At 31.7% G+C, this 22,791-nt stretch overlaps 1 protein-coding gene across 4 annotated transcripts in view; it reads right to left on the bottom strand.

Moving 5' to 3' along the window:
- Positions 1-22,791, bottom strand: part of CAMSAP1 (calmodulin regulated spectrin associated protein 1) — a 68,839-nt gene that overhangs the window by 8,384 nt on the left and 37,664 nt on the right. For 3 of the 4 annotated variants that reach the window (XM_074294118.1, XM_074294119.1, XM_074294121.1), the window contains 7 exons: positions 19,134-19,275; positions 17,572-17,711; positions 17,376-17,472; positions 15,721-15,898; positions 3,994-4,085; positions 3,163-3,247; positions 463-2,926 (listed from right to left, as the gene is read on the bottom strand). In XM_074294118.1, coding sequence (XP_074150219.1) covers positions 463-2,926; positions 3,163-3,247; positions 3,994-4,085; positions 15,721-15,898; positions 17,376-17,472; positions 17,572-17,711; positions 19,134-19,275 — 3,198 coding nt within the window. The remainder of the gene's footprint in view (positions 1-462; positions 2,927-3,162; positions 3,248-3,993; positions 4,086-15,720; positions 15,899-17,375; positions 17,473-17,571; positions 17,712-19,133; positions 19,276-22,791) is intronic. The other variant, XM_074294120.1, reaches the window with a different exon arrangement.

Below are 22,791 nucleotides of genomic sequence, written 5' to 3'. Positions count from 1 at the left end.
TCAATAATAAGATATCATCAAAATTTTTTGAGTTATACTTTGCAAAGTAACCTGATGATTTAATCCAGAAACAAATTACAGCCCAAAATTGGATTTATTTCAATAACAATGTAACATTATTCTAATATGTTTTATTTATATGTTTTTCTTTTAACAAAACTAAGAATTAAGTTTACATTATCTCAATCATTTTCAAAGCATCATGTAAATGGAGATTTTTACAAAAAAGGAGAAATTTCCTACTCTCTCACCAACTTCTATTTTTTTTTTCATTTTCAAAAATATAAAAAGTATGAGAATAACTGGATTTTAAAATACTTCCATGGCCATCTATATTCTTTAAATACAAGCACCCTGCCAATATAGAATTCTCTGAAGAACAACAAAGAAAACTCATAGTTAAACATTAAATGATAAAAAATTATTCATCATCAATATGCAAATATATTACCATGTGCCTACCTTAAAGAAAAAGCCTACACCAGGCTTTTGATCGCATTCACTAATTAAATCTAAAGAACTATCATGGATTTCCATTTCTCCTTCTTCATCTGGTGCTTTCAGGTCCGAGAGGTCTACTTCAATGAGACTACTACCCTTACTCCTTAGTGGTTCTTCTACAGGAACATTTTCTTTTCCTGAGACATCTGAAGAAGTTAGTCCTGTCTCTTTTACACTATTATTCAAAACTTCTTTGCTCATTTGTTCAGAAATAATGTTCGCATCTTTGGAAGCAGACAAAACAAATGTCCTCTGGTTACTCTCATCATGAAGCCTGTAACTATCAAAGAAAAACTTTTCTTGAGAATCATTTCCATGACTTGTGGCACTTTCCAAACATGTTTCTGTGGGTGTTCTGGGATGATTATTAGGAGGAAAAGGTCTTAAGTGAGGCACAGATTCTACACTTGGTGTTGGAGTTTTAATTCGTGAAGAATTTTGCTGTTTATCTTTAGCAACTTTCAGCTCAGCTGGTCGTGCTGAGCGAGGACTACGTCCTTGACCAAGACGAGGGGGCTTACGGTGACTATTCAATCCAGTTGGAGAGAGGGGTTCAACAAAATGAATTGATGGCTTTACCTTCTGGTCCTGGGAATTATTTCTAGTACTTGGTGTTGGTACTGTAGGAGATTTCATAAGAAGTTGTTCTTGCTGTTGAGAAATCTTTAATATAGCTTGTTGAAGTGTACTAATGGTTTCATTTAGCTTTTCAATGGAAACATCACATTCATTTATATCTACAACTTCACCAACATTATCTTCTAAAAGAGCAGCAGAAAGCATCTTATTTTTCTCTAATTCATGTAGAGCAGCAGTGTCTTTTGTTTTATGCTGAACAAAAGCTACATTTTCTTGAATTTTTACTTTTGACATTTCTTGAGAATCACTAAAGAGATCTTCTTTATCTTCTTCTTTTACAAGAAAATCTTGAGTTTTAGAAATTCCATCATCTAACTCTTCTCCATTGTGGCGAGAATATTCTTTTGAAAAGTGTTCTGGTTTAAGTGGTTGTGGAACAATGTCAGTCTTTCCCTTTTTAACTACATGAAGGAAGGCTGCTTTACCTAACTTGAGTCGCTGCCTTGCAGACAATGCCTCCATTTTTTTCTTTTGTGCTTCTATTGCTCTGCGTTTTTCCTCTAACTGCATATGAAGCTGAACTAGTTCAGAAGCCAACAAATTAGCATGATCTTTATTTTGCCTGTTAGGACTCTGTTCTCTCTTTTGCTTCCAAGTAGTTAGTGGTGCTGGACAGCTCTCTGATGCATCAGGTGTGGTTTTCTGGGAACTACTTGTGCTAGACTTTGCCTCATAGCTATTAAGTCTCTGGAGTTTTCGTTCTGCAAAACTAGTCATCCTAACACTTCCACTAGCCATAGATACACTGCTAGCTTGAGAGATAGTGCTTAAGCATGGACTTGAACGTCCACTTGCATCATCTTTATCTTCATGCTCCTTCACCTTCATGTCTTCTTGTAACTTTGCGGATTCTTCTTCACCAACATATTTAGTAATGACTAAAGGGGGGCCCTCTCCAATTAAATCTTGCTCAGCTTCCTCTAGATCTAGGATGTCTGAATCAGAATCCTGCCTAATTATAGTCCATGTTGTTTCTAGACCATGTGAATCTGTACTTTTTGCACTACTATCATTTATTCTACCTTCTATATCTTCATCAGCCTTAGAAACATGAAGAAAAAAGCCTTCAGCAGATTTTTCCTGAGATAACTGATCTAAACCACCACTAGCCAGTGACATGCATGTTTCTAATGAAACTTCTGTAGATAGAAGTCCCGATCCTACTGAATCAGTAGTAGCAGTATCTAGAGCTGTAGGAAATTCTGAACTAGGAATTGGAGTAAAAGTCCTATTCAAATCATGATCAACATGATTGGTATTAACTTTCTTCCGTCCCAACAGCTGATGTCCTTCACTAAGTCTTTTAGACAAAAAACTCCTTTGCTTCCCTTCTCCACATTCATCTTCTTTATTAGTAATCTGTTTTTCTTTTGCTGGTTTAAGTACTGCAGGCATTAAGGGCTCTAAGAAAAAACTATCAGATTTACTTTCTAGGGATTCCACTTGTCTTTTAGGAGATCGAGAACTTGCCATTAAACTTGAGGCCCTATTAGATGTACTTTGTAATTCTAAATCACCACAGCTTGGAATTTCATCTGCTCTGATTATTGCAACAAGTTCTTCATCTTCATCTTCAATATCAACATTACTCAGCAAGCTTTTCCCATTCCCATTAGTTTTAATAGATGTGGTATGAGGTTGATTTTGGGGGGTAAGGTTAACAATATTGGATGCTAAACTATCTTTGCTAATTGATCGAGCCAAGCTAATACTATCACCAGAACCAGGATCCACATCACTACTTGTTGCATGATGAAGAGCAAATGGTGTTGGCTGAGATAAAGGCCTAAAATAAGAAAGGAGAAAAAAAATCAAATTTTATAATATGCTTTAGTGTACAGATGACAATTTAGAAAATCAAGCAACTAAAATATTCATTTTGAATATAAAGAATATTTTAGGCTTTCCATAAGGTGAAAACTAATCTACAGATTAGTTTAAGTCAAAGTAGGATTTTTAAAGCCTTCTCAAAAGAGAAACTATATGCATTTTTTTAAAAGTTTATATGATAAAAACATTTACCTGGGCCTTTTTTCTGGCCATGCAATGACTGCACTACGTGGCTGTCCATCAACTCGAGTTAATGAATTAGAACGATGACGTTGATCTACAATTTGGGAAAAAGGTACAATATTAAAACAGTTTCACAATTTGAAATGTCTGAAGTGAAATTATCAATTCTCCAAAATATGGTAACATAAATCTAATTCAACAGAGCAAGAAAAATGACCTGTAACAATATAACCTTTTTTAAAATCACAGAAAGAGAAGACATTTAGAATGGGCTTCAAATACAGCAGTAATTTGTGATGTATTTACATTCTCAGAAATTTCAAACTCAAGATAAGCTGAAAAACTGCCTAGTCCAGCCTTTATTTTAATAGGTAAAGAAACCAAGACCAAAAAATTAAAATATTGACTAACAGTAATAGTTTGCCCAAAGCCATGGAGGAAGCTAGTGGCAGAACCAAGACAAGAGATTCCAAAAATATTGACCCCCAGTTTTTCCATTATATCATACTTCCCATGCAAAGTTTAATTAGTCCTTAAAATTATTAAACAATATGTACACCCAGAGATCCTTTATTTAGCACAGCATATAAACATTAATCTTTAAGAGATCAGAAATTTTATGAAAACTGCCCAAATACTATCATGTCAGATATTTGGTATTTACATCTTTAAGAGTTGCTAATCTTATACCAAAGTAATAAATATCTATAAAAATCAATGATTATAAACAATTTGTACTTCATAAAATATATCAACAAAAAGTGAGTCCAATTTAATCATAATGGAGAACATCAAAGTAAAACTCTACATGAGAAGAAAAAGATGAAAAACAAAGTTTACCCTGGTTGTCCTCCCCCTGTATTGTTTTCTGCTGTTTCTGTCTCAATGGCAATAAAGGATGAGATGGGCTAAACGCAGGACTCCCTTTCCCACTAAATGGGAAAAAAAGAGAGAATAATCACTACTGTTTGCTTTTATTTTAAAATTAAAAGAGTAGATGAAGAAAATGATGGCAAGAAATATCAATTCTTGTGTTTGTCTCTAAGTGGAAAACAAATATGAGTAAGGCATGGACCCCTATTCTCAAGTGGTTTTCAGTCTAATCGAGTTAAATAAAAACAGTAACTCAAATATAGTTCAAATAACTCAAAACAGTTCAAAAGAATTTCAAACAATGAAAAGACAAAAATTTTCAAAATAAATGTTATTCATTTAAAAAATTAGTCTTAAAATTTAATGATGGTTAAGTATCTTTAAGTATGTTAAAAATTAAGATATTTTCTCTACCACTCTTAATTCCCAATAAAAATAAAACTATTTTAAAACCTAATACATTCATCCTCTTCCCTACAAACATATAACTTGCAGAGGATAACCACTAATCCAGAGGTAATTCCTACTATGTACCAACTTCCAAACTTTTTTTTAAATTTCAAATATTAAGTAGAGATATTTTATATATCCAATCTTAATTATTTTAAGAGATTTTTTTAAATAGAATTGATTAAAATTTAAATTACATTTGTCCAAATTTTTCATTCCCTCCCAAAGTGACTTTTTACAAACTCAATTTTAACACTTTCAAAATACATGATGAAATAAAGCATAAAGTTCTACATGATAATTATAGTAATCTGTTGCAAATAATTCTTTCCACTTTTTAAAAACAAAAAAGATATAGAAAAATAAGGGAGAAAAGTGTTCTAAGAATTAGTTTTAAGAATATCTAAAAACATTAAAATTAACTGCATTCAAACTGTGAACTCCTTGCCCAAATCCTTCATTTCTTTCTCCTGGCCTTCCAGAATTCATCTGTGCAGTCTGAGTGAATGGTTATCACTAATTCTATTGCTTTTGATGAATTGGTGATCCACTAAGCCTATCTGACCTATTACAGCCTAAGGGTCTTTTCCTTCCTTCCTTTACCATTTGCTGTCTTACAGATTCAACAAACATTTATTAAGAGCTTTTCATGTACCAGATACTGTGCTAAGATTAAGACCAGAGAGGACTGCCTACAACATCCTTCCCACACTGTCATTTGATTTAATAATATAACTTAAAGATCAATGGAGCCTTATCATTCACCATGCTATAGCTTCCTCAGACATCTTGACATTTTCATTTACCTTGCTGGTAAACTTTCTTTTATACATTAAGTCCACAAATTTATGAGATCTTTGAAAACAGATTATTTGTATCCTCAGCATTTAGCACAGGGCTTGTCACATAGTAGGTGCTAATAATAACAACAATAATAATATATTTTTATTCAACCAATCACTAAACAACCTGTTATACTACCAGAGAATCTGAACCACATCAATTCAGCAGGATTTTTACAAAGAAATCAGAAAAAAAAAATTTGCAGATAATTACCATTTATGCATAGATATTTGGAAAGTAAAGGAGTTAGTGGAATTGTTTTCATTATGTACTCAAAGGAAATAATAAGTATCATTTTAGTTTATGAGACACTTAACAAGATTCATGATAAGCATAGACAAAAGAAATCTTTATGTAGATAATGCCAACTTATAAAACATAAAGTGAAACATAGTGATTTCAATGTGAAGCACAATATCAAATGTAAGAGGAAAAAAAGTTTAAAAAGTCAAGATCAAAAAAAGAAAAAGAAAAAAATCAAGACGACTCAGAAGTCTAACACTTGCATTGTATGAATAAACTATTCAAGAAGAAAATGGGAAGTTGCAAGACATGGTAAGATCCATTATCACAAAAAATGAAAATGACTAATCCATGAGAGAATGGAAACTAACAATTGACAGAAAATGGAACAGATATGCTTTTGTTTCTACAGCAATCTATTCTCACCAATGACAGTATTAACATATTTAAACTACTTCAAAACTTGACATATTAAAAGAGAAAGGGAAGTTAAGAAGAGTGGCTCAGTCAATCAAGTATACATAGGACAAAGCCCTCTGGAGGTGATAGAATAAGCTTCTTTATTTTTAGCAAGTATCTGCTAATGTGCAAAGCAATATAGACACAAAACAAAAATGAAAGTCTCTGATTTCAAGGAGTTTAAAATCAATTTTCTCAAAGAGAAGGAAGAGAATGGGTAAAAAAAAAAAAAAAAAAATCTGATAACATCATTGTGAGTGAGAACAAAAGAGGCCAAGTGAAAGAAAGCAGCAATTACTGCCCATAGGCTACTTTATTATCAGCATCTTTACAAAAAAATTTAATTGATGCCTTTTGTTTCTTAGATCATCAGAGTATCTACCATGTATCCTCTGTCTACCTCCTAGCCAAGAGCCTATTTTTTAAAGAGGATTTTTAAGATTTGAGTATTTTTAAGAAGAAAAAAAAGTCAGTACAACTGATCAATATGCTGAGAAAGTCCAACAGCCTGGACAAAGTGTAACACCTTTGGACTTTCCATCTCTTAGCAAGTTGGCACTGTTTTTTCTCAAGTCTTTTCATCTGAGTCCCACTTGATTTATTTTTTATTTTTTGGTACATAGTTGTTCTTTCCATTTACATTTTTAGAGTTATTATATATATTCTTTTCTTGGCACTATTTACTTCACTGAGCATCAGTTCATACAGATCTTTCCCTATATTCCTTTAGAGTACATTCTAATATTTTAATATTCACATACCACAATTTATTTAGCTATTCCCCAAACAATTTGGATCTTATCTTACTTTGTTTCCAATTCTTAGCAATCACAAAAAGTGCTTCTATAAATATTTTGGAGTTAATGGAGATCTACAAAATCTTTATAAAAATGATCTGCAGGGGTGATCGACAGGATAGCAAAACAGTCACCTTCTATAAGAAGGTACACACACACACACACACACACACACACACACACACACATATATATGCCACATATATGACTTCAAATCAAAAAATTGTGTTAAATATGATTAAAAAGTGAATTCCACAAAACAGAACTCTCCCCATCTCCACACCCCTCCACACACACATATGTTAACTCTAGAATCCCTTTCCTCTACAACAGTGGTCCTCAAACTTTGTAAATAGGTGAACTGTCTCTCAGACTGTTGGAGGGCCGGACTATAGTAAAAACAAAACCTCACACTGTCTCCACCTCCTCAGCCCATTTGCCATAATGCGGCGGGCCGTATAAACATCCTCAGTGGGCTGCATCCCACCGGCAGTAGTTTGAAAACCCCTGCTCTACAACTCCAAGGCATACCAAAGAAGGCACAAGCAATTACAAGTTCTGTGACTAGGGTCCTAAACATTTCACAACTATATACCTTCAACCGACAAGCAGCAGTAGTTCTGCCTACTCCCATAAAGAGGAGGAGGGATCAGATAGGTTAAAAATGTGCCATATTCACTGATACAAGTACCACAAGCTGGAGGGGAGAAGTGTTGGGCAAAGTCAGTTGACCTCTACCCTCACTAACCTCAGCAATCTCTACATCCTCCAATGCAAGGAGATAGCCCAAGGACAATAGTTCTAATGTCCATGTAAGAGCAAAAAAATAAGTAACTGAAGCAGCAGCCCTGAAGTCAGAAGAACCCGAGTTCAAATTTAGCCTCATACTTAACACTTCCTAGCTGCGTGACCCTGGAAAAGTCACTTTAACTCCAATTGCTTCAGAAAAAAAAAAAAGTAACTAGGGGGAGGGAAGGAAGGAATAAAAAAAGCCCAGCATATGAGTAACAGAAAGGATACTAAAGTCTTTGGAAAGAATGAACAAAAACGAAAATTCATTAAACAAGTAGTATAGCATAGAGAAAAATGAACCAACCATTAGTTCTTGTTAAAAGATAGAAACTTTATTCCCTTCCACTTATTCTTTGACCCAATCATACTACCTACTTGCTATTTCTTGAACATGGAACTTCATCTTCCAACTAGGCCTTTCACTGCCTGAATGGTTTCCATGACTCAATTCAAGATTCAGCTAAAATCCCACCTTATAAAGCTTATCCCACTACCATTACTAGTTCCTTCTAAGATAGATACATATACACACACACACACACACACACACACACACACACACACACACCTCCAACAAACAAAATGTGAATCCTTTGAGGGGAGGGACCAGGTTTTGCCTTCTTTTATAGAAAGCTAGCATGTTACTTGGCATACAGTGAGAACTTAATAATTCTTAATATGCCTGGCTTAATGACAGAATCCTTTTAACTGCCCCAAAATCATAAAATGATCAATCAAGCAGCATTTTATTAAGCACCACTTCTTTTTATATATTAATACTGAGATCACAAAGAAAAGTGAAATAATCATTGTCTTCAAGGACCTTACAACAGCAAAAAATTATAGAATAATTCAAAATATAAGTAAAATATATTTTTTAAAAATTATTAATATAGAAATATCCTTGATGAAAATAAGAGAACAGTACACCAGACTTTCACAAACAAAACAAAACGACGACCAAAAAAAACCCCTACCCTTCTACAACAGAGTACATCTTCACAATTATACAATTGATTCAGTAAGAACACAAAATCCCACTTTTGCTATAAGGAAACTTAACCGGTGACCTGATGTTGTAATGTTGGTTAAGTAGCTAAAATTCAACACCCTTGTTTCTCAGTCCTTAATTCAGTTCTCTGCATCAGTAATGTCAAAACAAACAAAAAATATTTTATGCTGGCTTTAAAAATGATAAATTAGCATTTCCCAATTATATTCTAATTTACTTTGGACAGCTCTCAGGAGTTCTGCATGGAATGCAGCTTGTAGAGAGCAATTATGACACCTCTATACAACAGATGTTTCCAGTATTTACCAAGTAGTTAGCATATATCCAGTGTAAAAACTGTAGTGTCAGCTGAAAAAAATTTTTTTAAAAATAACAATGACAAAATTCATATAGCACTTTGGGATTTACAAAGTTGTGGTTATCAATCAACAATTATTTATTAAATGCGATTAAGTGCTCCACACTGTGATGGGAACAGAAAAACAAAAATGAAAGTATCCTCCTCTTCCATTAACCGGGGGATTTGAGATTCATCTATTGTAATGTTATGCATCGTTTTTCAGTGTGTCTGTGTAGTCTTACTATTACTAACCAGTAAAAGAACTTTTTTTTTTAAATTTAATTTTAGAGTCAAATGACTCTAAATATCTAGTTTCTCAATCTCATTAAATCTGAACCCTACCACTGGAGTCACTGTGCACAAATATAGCCTGGACATGGAACACAAATATAGCTGAGATAAAATAAATGCAAAGTAATGGCAGTAAAGGACATTGAAAGTTGGGGCAAATCAGTAAAGGCTTCCTTTGGGAGGATACTGGAGCTAAAATCGTGAAGAAAATTAAGTACTCTAGGAGGTAAAAAAAAGAATGCATGCTAGATGTAGAGAAAACTTGAAAAAAGGCATAGAAACAAAACAAAAAAGGAATGTCATGTCATTCTTTAAAAGTTTATTTAATTTGAAAACAGAAGCACAAAAATGGTAAATAGTAAATAAATTATCAATTATAAAGAGCATGATTAAATAATGTTATAATTATATTGGCAAAAAGAAAGAGCAACATCTGTTAACAAATTAAAAGGATGAGGGATAATTAAATGGTGCAATGGAGAGAGCACTAGGCTTGGAGAAAGAAGGACCTGAGTTCAAATCCAGACACAATACTTCCTAGCTCTGTGACCCTGGGCAAGTCACTTAATCCCAACTGCCTTGCAAAAAAATAAAAAAATAAAAAATGTAAGAGACCAAAAAACAAAAAACAATTGAAATGATATACCAAAGATTTAAGACTCTTTGACCAAGTAGATAAATCAATACTTTTTTGTGAGAGGGACTTGTTGAGTGGAAAAGAGAGAAGGAAGGTACAAAGGCCAAGAGGTAAAATATGCCTATCAAGTTCACAATTGAATAATGAAAGAATTTCTAAAGCACACTGGGAAGAAGACAGACCACATGTGGTCAGTCAGTCAATAAATGTTTATTAAGTGCCTACTATGTTTCAGCCACTATGCTAGTGCTAGGAATACAAATACAAATGATAGTCCTTGTTTTCACAGAACTCACAATGTAATGAGGAAAGACAACACATACACACACATACACAAAGAGAGCTTAGGGAATTGAGAAGCCAGGAGGAAGGTGGATAACTCGTAGTATGGACTCTGTCTATACAGCTAAGTTGTCTTTCTGGCTAAACACTAAGAAAACAATTATCAAAATTAATCATATTTTTTAAAATACCAAAATACAAGATTTTACCCACAGGATATAGGAAAAGGCTTTTAACAAAGTCCAACACACATTTATGCTAAAAATCTAAAAAGAAGGGAGGCAAGCCCTTTTAATATTTTTAATTTATCATTTATCATTTAATTAATTTAATATTTTAAGGCATAGAAAACCAAGCATTAGCTTTATTTAGTTTCCCCAATAAAAAATGGAAGTAAAAATGTCCCCTTTTCCCAATGTTATTTGACAAGTTTTAGAAATGCTAGCAATAATATAATAGTAAGATAAGAGAAAGAAATTAAAGGCATGAACATCAAGAGGGAAGAAATAAAACCCTTCTTATTTGCTGAAGACATGGTTTACTTAGAAAACATTAATCAGTAAATAAACCAATAAAGTCTCAACAAATTAAGTTCAGTAAAGTAGTTGGACACAAATTTTTTTTTTTAATTAAGAACATTATATAGCAATTGTGTGTGTGTGTGTGTGTGTGTGTGTGTGTGTGTGTGTGTACTTTATATAGCAATAAGGAAACCTAGGAGAACCTGATTGAAAGGAAAATATTTTCAAGTAATTACAAAGTTCATAAAATTGAAAATAGAATTGATGGACTAAGATACATTCAAAACATATAATTGCCAATTACAAAATTTTCTTCAAATAAAGAAAAAACTTAAAATGTGACAACCGTAGACAAAGAGCTGGCCTCAAAGACAAAGACCCAAGTTCAAGTCCGATCTTTGATACATATTAAGTGATCTTGGACAAGTCACTTATCTTCTCAGTACTACAGGCAACTCTCTGAAATAATAAGATACAAAGGTACAGCTTTCCTTAGTTCTCTCTCAGATGGGTTCTTCATAACAATGAAATTATGGGGCTGATTTTATATCTTTAAAAAAGTCTTGAGGGATAGTCATTGCTGCCAATAGTAAAAAAATAATATTTACATTAACTTACAGATTTGGCATTATCCTAATCTAAGGAAATTATTTTATAGGGCTAGACAAAATAACAACACAGAGAAAAGCATGGAATTTAAAAAGAAGTCATAGAAAAAAGTAGGAATGAAGGGAAGATAGCTATGAGTTATGAATTAGACATTTCTGATGTGTTTAGTTTTGCTGAAGGGATTTTTTTTCTCTTATTCTTTCTTATAAAGGACAATTCTTGTGACAATGGGGGAGAGAAGAGTTTATTGGGAAATGTAGGGAACATTGGGAAATTTTTATTGATATCTGTTGTTTTTATTGATATCTGTTTATTGGGAAATGTAGGTGAACGGGAACCAGGAAAAGTTGTAGACAGCCTGGTAGGCAAACAAGTGGAATATGCCAAAGAAGATGGCTCCAAAAGGACTGGCATGGTCATTCATCAAGTAGAAGCCAAACCCTCTGTCTATTTCATCAAGTTTGATGATGATTTCCATATTTATGTCTACGATTTGGTGAAAACATCTTAGATGTCATCATGAACTTTGCCAAATTTGTGGAACCTATTAAATGTAAAATTTGTAGACACAAAGACTTGACTGCTTTCCAGTTTAATGAAAGCTTAAATGTCCCTGCGAACCCACAATCTCTGCCAGCAAAACTGTTTTGTTCGGAATAGTAGATTTATGTGAACATGACACATTTTGTGTAAGGAACTCCTCCCCCTGTAAGAAGTCAGTCTTTTTTGTAAAGGAGGAGTTAAAGGAAAGAACAACTACAGATTCAGGCTGTGGAAAAAGTTAATCTAGTATCATAGTCAGTAACCTAAAAATGTAATAATAGATCTTAACCATTTTCAGACCAACAGAAATCAATAAAAATTCATTTAAAAGAGAAATAATGAATATAACTGAGAATATAATTGAGATAACTTGAAATTTAAGTGAAATAATTTTTAAAATGCAACTGAGTGCTATATAATTTTACTGATCTTACACCCAAATAAGCTAAGCTATGAATTACCTTATTTAATTGAAACACTGAGGAGTGAGGGGAAGAAAAGAGATGCCCTATGGATGTGCAACATTACATATAGTCAGATTCAGCAACAACAGTACTGTTGAACTAAAGTACTGAAGTAGCCAACTGTTTCTAAAACAAATATTATTGAAAACTTCAAAGTATGTCAAAAAAGCATTTGACTGCTACAGCAATGCACATACTTAAAGAGTCTTCTCCAAAAAGGATTCTCAAACACATTAAGATCATAGAAGAATTCCTGATAATTATAACCACAAAGATAACTGAGGTTCAATAACATTCTGATTAACATCAAATGCAGTCAACATGGAACAAGAATCCCTACAGAAAGCAAAGTTATCTGATAATTTATTGCATAGCTCACGAATTTATGGATATTTCTCATTTACATTTACTGAATCTTAATATTTCACAGTAGACTATTTTACTCAAATCTAGAAATCAACCTAGGAAAAACAAGGATATGTGTGGAATGCTTTGAGGCCAATCAATCAACAAGTCTTTATTCAGAGCCTACTCTATGCCAAGCATTGTTTTGAGATCTGGAGATACAAAAGTAGTAAAAATAATAATAACAACAACAACAACTAATATTTATTTAGTGTCTGTTATGTGGAAGGTACTGTGCTTTATAGTTTTTAATTATTATCTCATTTGATTCTTACAACAACCCTGGGAGGTATCATTATCCCCATTTTACAAGTGAAAAAACAAATTGAACAAAGGCTAAGTGACTTTAAATGATCTGATCAACATCATACAAATAGTGTTTTAAGACTGGACTTGTACTTATAAGATTTGTATTCTTGTCTTTCTGAATCCAGGCCTAGTGCTCTATCCATTGTGGTGCTCACATTCTAATGGATAGTTCAGCTGGATAGTTAGTCCACTAAATTTAGTCTATCAGTACATGGGAGGTACCATAAATATATAATAAACTGGAATCAAATAATGAGGAAAAAGAGACCAAATTATTTGCAGAATTCTACAATATCAGCAATTCCAAATTTTTCTTAACACAAAAATTTTATTTTTAACATCAATATTCTTCTATTTGCAAGACTTTCTAAGAATAGATTTAAAAATATCCAAAAAAAATTCACCTAAGCATCCTCACAAAACCGACCAAAAAGATTCATATTTACTTCCAAGATTATGAAATAATCTGGATGGACAGCTATAGAGTTTATATATTCATATATGGGACAATACAAGTAGGTGTATCCAGAATTAATATGAACCACAACACATGCTTTTTTAACAAACCAAAAGTTTCTTTAATAATCCTAAATTTTTCCCAGAAACAAAAGTCTATTCAATGGTCTAATGGTATTTCTATTTGGCTTTGAAACATAATCTACAATGGAGCAATGGAGAGAAAGATGATAAATATGTTAAAAGAGAAATGTTTTTTTTTCTTTTTTTTTTTAAATTATATATATTAAAAGAGAAATGTTAAAAGAGAACAAAAAGATGCCACTAATAGGAAAAAATAAGATCAAAAAGAAATGCTGTTGTTCGCATGTTAAACTAACAGCTAAAGTGCTTCACTAAGATTCTTGTGACATCAGGAAAAAGTGAAGCATAGTGGATCAATTGAGTCACATAGGATAAATCAGATATGAATGGGTTGCAACCTACATTTCTGGAGAAACATGCAAAATGATGAATTCTTTAATCTGAATAAGTATTTTTTCTTAAGGATTTGATATGGCTACTCATCATGGAACATAAGCTCAAAAGAATCAAAACTTTGGAGGTAATTAGGTCTACTAATAAGGATTTATGCACAAGGAAAGATAAGAAAAAATTATAAGCAAACTTTTTGTAGTAGCATGGAACTGGAAACTGTGAGGATGCCCATCAGTTAGAGAATGGCTGGAAAAATTATGGTATATAAAGTTAATGGAATTTCATTGTTCTATACAAAATGATGAGCCTGGAGAGACTTACATGAACTGATGCTAAATAAAGTGAATAGAACCAAGAGATCATTGTACACAGCAACAACAAAATTATGTGATGATCAACTGTGATGGATTTGGTTCTTTTCAACAATGAGTTTATTCAGGCCAATTCCAATAGATTTGTGATGGAGAGAGCCATCTGTATCTAGAGGGAGGACTGTGAGGACTGAGTGTGGATTACAACATAGTATTTTCACCTTTTTTGTTATTGTTTGCTTGCTTTTTGTTTTCTTTCTCTCTCTCTTTTTTTTTTTTGAGCTGATTTTTCTTGTGCAGCATTAATTGTGGAAATATATATAGAAGAATTGGATTGTTTAACATATACTGGAATTATTTGCCATCTAGGGGAGTGGGTGAGGTGAAGGGAAAGAGAAAAAAATTTGGAACACAAGGTTTTGCAAGGATGAATGTTGAAAACTATCTCTACATATATTTTGAAAATAAAAGGCTATTTTAAAAAAAAATTATAAGCAGAAAAGGAGATAGCCTAGTCATATAATGAAAGAAAGGAACAACAGTTGGCAGCATAAGTGTTACAGTGGTACCCAGGAAATGTTTAAAAAAAAAACAAAACAAAAAAACAAGAGGAAGGATAGCAATGTAAATTAGGTAGACTGAGATTGGAACATTTGTAGAATAAATTTCACTAGAATTTCACCAGGCAATAGGACAAGGGTGGTTTGCAATAAGCATTCTTGAAATCCAAATCCACTTTTATTCTGTAGTACTTCAATGATCCAATATATCTGTGATCTTACTGATAAGGTTAATAATGCAGATTATAACTCATCCATGCCTTCCATCCTGGATGACTCAGATGTTTTCCTATCAATCTGCTATGGAGATTCTATGTTAAGGGCTTTCCTCTTTTTCTCTTGATACTACATGGTTTCTCTTAGTCTATGTAATCAACCCATGTTTTATTCTAATCATCAATTTTTTTTGATAATATTCTATAAATTACTTTTCATGCAGAATTTTTGGTCTTTTAATATCTATATATTTCTTCATTGCCCCTGAGATTAAAATGCAACTTCACTCCTATTTTGCTACAATACTTAAATACAAGAACTTTCTGTCTGCCCTCTGTTATGTTTTACGTAGTTTTGAAATGTTTTCCATAGTCATTCACATCCACTAAAATGCTTTCTATAATCATTCACTTTTAGAGAATGATGCACAGAAATCTGAACTCTAGTGATATTCATATTTTATACGCTTTAAGTCCTGTATTACAAAATAAACCTTCACTCAGATTTATCAAGATTATTTCTCTCATTTTTAAGTCATTATTATAATTTCCCCTCATATAGGGAACACAAAAACAATTAAAAATAAATTATTTTTTAAACCTCATCAAAACAATTTCAGAAATTCAAAGAGAAGAAAAATAAAGTGGTGAATTCTGGGAGCAGAAATAGAGACTTACAGATAGTCAGAGTCTTCAGGGTGCAGGTAATACCTGTTGCAAGCTTCTGGTGGCAGCTGAACTGGAGAATGCATATCTACTTGGCCAGAAGTACCCGGGCTTGACATGAAACTTCGTTTAGTTGCATTGGAAATAGGAATGGGAGGTCGGCTGCTTTTTTGATGCAAAACTGTTTTAGCTGCAGAAATATTGCATTATTTTAAATGAATAAATATATTAACAATAAAATACTATGAAATAAAATGTCATGGACTACATAATAATGTTTCCAATTTAAATCTATCTTCTCTTTGAAAGAGAGAATACCTATATACATAATTTTAGCAACAAAGACCTAAATATTATAATATAAAAAAATAAAGATTATACTTTCTACAACAGAAGAGTAACAAAGAATAATTCTGACTGAACAAATTAAACTTGACTAGCACGCTTTAATCTTGATTTTTAAAAATTTCATATACTCTAAAATTCCTCTAGAACTCTATCAAAAGTAGAAAATATGACATATCTTCATATAAATATATACATTTTAGGGATCATTCTATAGCTCATTCCAAACTTTCCTTCCAAAGTCAAAGAATCAAGTATTCTATTTGCTTTTTACTGCCAGATGTAAAATAAGTTTGGCCCAATAGGAATCTCATGACTTAAAAAAACTCTAATCAACAATTAATGAGTGAAAGTATAGATCAATGAATGAATGAAAAACACTAACTACCTGCCAATTACTGTGCTAAGCACCAAAGACACAGACAGAAAAGGCCCATAAAGAATTTATCTGCAGGACAGAAGGAAGGCTTAAAAATATTACTACTAAAGTGATAGGACAAATGTACAGAGGGCTTTAAGATGTATTAGGAAGCCAGATGTCAGTATCTAGAAATCTAGAGAGCACAGTCAGACTCTATGCTCTCTATACTTTGAGCAAGAGACCCTTAAAAACTTAATGTTTATCTACTTCAGTTATATGGTTAAGTAACAAGACAGGTACAGTTAGAAATTATAGATTTGAGTAAAGTGATAATTCAAAAACCAAAGTCCCCTTTAAAAAAAATTTAAAGTAAGGAGAAAGGCAAAGAAAGGCCTTGGGTGATGACCACTGATAGAAATCAGTAGGAAAAACAAAAATTAACTTAAGAATATAAGTCATTTTATGTGGCATGGGTATATAAGAGTACACAAAATGTTATAGAAAAGTCAAGTGGGATAGGAAAAAATCCAGTGGATTTGGTCAGAAGCCCATTGTAACTTTGACAGAGCAATAAAGTAAGTAGAAGATCAAGCAAATGAACTGACTGGTGACAGCAAAGCAATTCTGAAAGAAACTACTCAAAATGCCTGCTCTGCAAAGGGGGAGGGGGGAACCTCACCAAAGCTCAAATCAATTTATTTTATAGAAAAGTGAAAGTTTTGGCAAAGTAATTTTACTTTGAATTATGCTTTGGGGAAAAAATAAAGACTTCCAAAACAATAGACTTAAGCAATCATCATAAGACACAAGACTATTTGGACAGTAAATAAAGTTTAAATATCCTCACCTGAAATAGGTCCATTAAAAAAAGTAGCAGTCTTACCAAAAAATCCATGATGAAAAAGGTTAGTAATCTATTACAGAGTCTTTTCTTACATTTATCAAAAGTTAAATCACTTACCATCTTTTACTTCTTGAACATCCCTTGGTTGTACAAAATCTGGCTTTACATTCTCAAACCACCAGAATAATTCCGCAATGAAAACCATAAGATTTGGCTTAAAGAATAAAATAAGAATAAAGCAAGTGATTTTTTTGAAAAGTACTTTCCTAATATAACTGTATTTAATAAATATATTTTTGTACTAAATTTTTACCTTTAGGACTAAAGGAGCATACAGCATGTCTTCTAAGGTGAGATAAAAGCATTTGTTTAGATATTCATTTGAGAATTCTCTCAAAAGTTGAATATTGTATAAACTGTCAGCTATTGATGTTACTTCCTTCAAACATATATCTGATGGGTAAAAATACAACTGAAATTTATTACAAAGAAAAAGTTCTATTTCAACAATATATTTCAATTATGCAACTATTAGTGAGTTATGTGAAAAATACTAGTAACAGAGGCAATTTGAGTAAGATTATATAACATTATCAACAATTTGTACAGTAACAGCAAAACTTCTCTAAAACAAAGTACACCTTCCAAACTTTATTCCATTTTTTAGAAACAGCTTGATAGGAAAAAAGGCACACATAGGGAACATGATAATTTAGAATATCAAAGTTAATGCTAACAATATTTGAAATTATTTGTGAGAAGACTAAAATTTTCCAAAATGAAGATGAAAACTTATTTTTTCATTAATCATCTTCCATGTTTTAAAGAAATTATTCCATAAAATTCAAAGTGTCTTATATCCATTTCCTAAATAAATGTCAATTCTTTTTTATGCATTTTTTAAATGGAGAAAGCAAAGAATGCTTTAGTCTCTCAAGTATACTCAATGATGACTAAAAAATTATTCTTAAAGACAGATGAACATAAGAGAATACAATCTATGACAATGGAAGATTTAACAAGAAGATGGCTAAAAAAAATTGTTACATGTCAAAATAAAAATCAGAAACAACTTTTCTTTCTTCTTCCAAGTGCATTAAAAACAAAATTCACTTTGATAACAGTATGAACAAATTGTGAGAAAGAAAACATGCCAAATCAAAAGAGATTTTATTTTATTTTTTCCCCCCTAAGGCTGGGGTAAGTAACTTGCCCAGGGTCACACAGCCAGGAAGTGTTAAGTATCTGAGACCACATTAGAACTAGGGTCCTCCTGAATTCAGGGCTAGTGCTCTATCCACTGCGCCACCTAGCTGCCCCTAAGAGATTTTATTTTAGTTAAAAACAAGATCATTTCAATGGCTGCTTAAAATTTTAAAGATTATAAATTAGTATCTGATTAACACAGGCCAAATTTATAGCATACAAATTCTAACTGCTTTATTTTTAATTTTTAAGAAATCACAGGACTATTAAATAGAAAGTAAACTATTATCATTAGACTTTCTAAGATGGGAATTTTTGATAAGCCATGACTTTGGCTTGTTTTTTTCTCAAATAGAAATACTACTTAAAAAAAATATATGAAAACAAATTTTTAGAAATTATCCAAAACTTTGTTTCTACACTGGTTTTTCTATTAAGAGACTAAAAGAAATCCAAATAACTATAGGACACCTATATATAAGGACCTATAAAAGTCTAATTCTTTTGGAAAACATGTCTAGCCTATAGATTCGGCACTTCAGTCTCTTTTCAGAAAATAGTCTTTTCACTCAGCAAAAATGCTAATCAAAAGTTAAGCAAAATACTCATATAACTAAATCTAGATCTAATGCATTTAATTTGCTTAAGGAAAAATTATTCTTTATTTACCATCCAATTTCATTTGTTCTGGGCAATAATAATGTATCACAGCTAAAAGAGCAGCACCATCACTGCCATCTTTCATTAGATCTTCCAGCAATGGAAAGTATGGTAATTGTCTATTTGAAAGATGTTCTCGTCGATATCGAACCTATAATCAAGAAAAAGAAAATCCGATTCAACATAAGAGATTGTTTTAGGATATTATAAGAGTTATAATCTCCTATGCAATTTAACATAGCAAAACATACACCTTACATTTTCCACACTGTTTAAAATCAATTAGTTATCCATAATACTAGACCTACTATCCAACCTTGAGGCTAACTTTTAGAAAGCTATTGAAATGTGCACAAAATAAAAAATGTAAAAACAGTATTACAGTCCAAATTACTTAAAACCTGTATCTTTTAAAAAGTTTTTATGTTAAAAATGCTAATAAAATATAAACTATCCTTTGCCTGAATTAGCAACAAATAAAAGCATTACTATATAATATGAAAAGAATTTTAAACATAATGGAATGTGTTGTTTGTTTAAATAAGTATAAGTACAACTAAACAACAGACAACTAAATCAATGGAAGACTACTATATGAAACATTTTTTTTTTGTTTAAATAAGTATAAGTACAACTAAACAACAGACAACTGAATCAATGGAAGACTACTATATGAAACAATTTTTAAGTTTTCTTACATTTGAATTAAAAAGAAAATTATGGCTAGTTACAATACCTCAACAACTAAGAAACTGTTTGAAACCCAACTACAACAGACATATAACATAAATTAAATTTGTGAGGAGAAAAAGAGTAACTGATTATTTAATTTTAATCTACAAACTAAAAAGCATTTTATTTATAATCTCATGAGACCCCACAATTCAACAATATCTAGTTTTAAAATGATATTGCTACTCCAAATCAATTTTCTTCTATACTTCAAATTGCAGGCAAACTCAAGCTATCCATTAAAAATCATGCATTTTCAAGAAAAGCATAGATAAAACCAAAAAAAGAGTAATATTTGGTAAGAAGTAAATTTTCATAATTAGCTCTAAATCACACAAAAAAGTACAATACAAATGTTGTGAGGAACATTTATATTCTAAAGTTTCATGTATTTTGGACCACAAATCTGCATTTTAATACAAATTATAACTCGCTTTTTTCTAATCTGAAACACTCTATAACCTAATGTGAATCACACTGTACAAAAAAGCATAGTCCACAGCATGCAGTAGTATGAAATAGCATGCATCAAATCAGGCTTACACGAAAAAATCATGAGACACATATGAGGGTGATTAAACAAACTCATGCAAGCAACTCAAAAGGTTTTATCCTCTAAGAAAGAATCAGATGTGAATATTAAATGACCTATGATATTCTAGTTAGCAGTTTAAGGAATCTGTTTAAATAAGAATATAGTAATTTGTGTTTTTTTAAATCCTCTAGTTTTTTTGTAAATTAATATAAACCATTTACGCCTAGCAAATTTTGCTAAGAATTTTTTTCTGCTTTTTACAGATTTTATATTTTATTTTTTCCCTAATTACATGCAAAAACAATTTTTAACATTCTTTCTTTAAATTATTTGTTCTAAACTCTCTCTCCCTCTTTTCCCACTTCTTAAAAAGGCAAGCAACTCATTAATCAATTTTTAAAACATACCTACTTACTACTATCATTATCATTATTATTATTTATCTGATGAAATGAAATCTTAGGTATAGGTATATCTTCATGATTTCAATTCATAGGTAATCTTTATTTGAAACCTTATTTCTAAGGTCTACAATTCTAATATATTCACTGTTTGCAAGACTTTGGCTCTGAGGATTTAAGAAAATAGGAAAGATATTACCCCAACAAGCAAGAATAAATACTACTGCTATAATGTAAATGATGTAAAACATATAAAATATACATTGGTATTTAATTTCTATTTATAAATTTTAAAATAATAATTTGGAACAAATATAGACATTTTTTACATTGTTTAAAAGCAATTAGTTACCCATACTAGACCTCCTGAGTAAAAGGAATAGGAAGTAGTCCCCAAGCTATAAGATGTATAATGTTCATTTTTAATTCAGATATTGGGAACTCTGAGATCTGATCACTTTAGAAGAAATAAGCCTTCCCTTCCTCTGAATTCCTATAGTATGTACCTGTATCCCCATCTATAATGCTATTTTTAATATAATTACTTGTATACAACAAGATTAGCTCCCCAAGTAGATTGTAAGCTCCTCAAAGCCAAAGATTTTATCTGAAAATCAATATGGGAGGAAAAAGATTGCCCATATATCTCTGGCCATAAACTCTAACACAAAAATATTATTCTTCAATATAAAAATATTACTCTATTTTACTACAAAATACAGTAGTCAACATTTAACAAAGTCATGTATAAAACAGAAAGCACAAAGTGGATTCGGGATTGGCTGAATGAAGAGACTCCAAAAGTAGTAGGTATCAATTCCTTAATCCAAACTCAGAAGCAAACCTTCAGAGATCCCCCTCCTATTTAAAATTTTATCAATGACTGAGGTGGAAGCTTAGATGGAATGCTTGCCAAACATATATATGACACTAATAAAATAATAAACTGGATGGCACAGGTCAGAATCCAAAAATATTTCAGCAGACTAGAACGCTGGGTCATATCTAAGATAAAATTAACAGGGATAAATGTAAAATCTTATGCTTGGATTCCAAAAATCAAATTCCTAAGTACAAAATGGGAGAAGTATGGCTAAATAGCATATTGTCTGAAAAAAAAAATTCAGTTTTTACTAGATTCTAATCTCAATGTGATAAAGCAGCCAAAAGCAACTTTTGATTAAGAGAAGTTTAGTGTCTAAAAAGTATTATGTGGATGGCTTAAATTTGTAATGTCTAACCTCAAAGGGCAGAACTAGGAATGATAGGCAGAGGTTTCAGAGAAGCAGATTTAGGCATGGTATAAGGAAAACTTCTTAACCAAAGCTAAGCAAAAATAGAACAGGATATCTCAGGAAGTAGTCAATGGCTTCATCAAAGGATAGAGAAAGTTGTTCTGAGATAGAAGGTCCCCTCCAACTCTGATATTCTAGAACTTAAAAGTCATATTTTTAAGATCCACTGCGTTCTACATATGTTGTGTATTCAATAATTGTTAAAAAATAAATTTTCTCACAGAAATGCCATAAGTAATTGCTAGCTATTTCTAGCATGTTGGCAAAAGTGAATCCGTAGTTATCAAATCTTAAAAGACAAATTATGGTAAAGCTAAAACACGGACTAAGGACATAATCAAAGATTTCAAAATTCTAAAGTGAAAAAAAATCTTCTCTATAAACTAACAATGACTACTTTATTACTCAATATTTTAAAAGAATGACATTTTTTTAACTAAATAAATTTATTATTTACATCCAGTGAGTGAAGTCCAAATTGGAAAACAATATGGAAAATTACAAAAAAGAAAACCCAAATTATAAAGCAAAAAAATTCACATAGAAGAATTCAAAATTCTTCAATTTGCTATCTTACCCTTTTCAATTTACAGCTTAGGGATATGCATCCCTTCAATTTTCAGATGATTTATTTAGCCTATTACTATAGTGTTACTGAAAAAGTGTTCATAAAAACAAACAGCTTAAAAAAATAACATAAATAT

This window comes from Sminthopsis crassicaudata, chromosome 2, assembly GCF_048593235.1.
Source record: "Sminthopsis crassicaudata isolate SCR6 chromosome 2, ASM4859323v1, whole genome shotgun sequence".
NCBI classification, from domain to species: Eukaryota; Metazoa; Chordata; class Mammalia; order Dasyuromorphia; family Dasyuridae; genus Sminthopsis; species Sminthopsis crassicaudata.
Note: the sequence above shows the minus strand (reverse complement) of the source record. Positions and strands in the feature narration are given on the sequence as shown.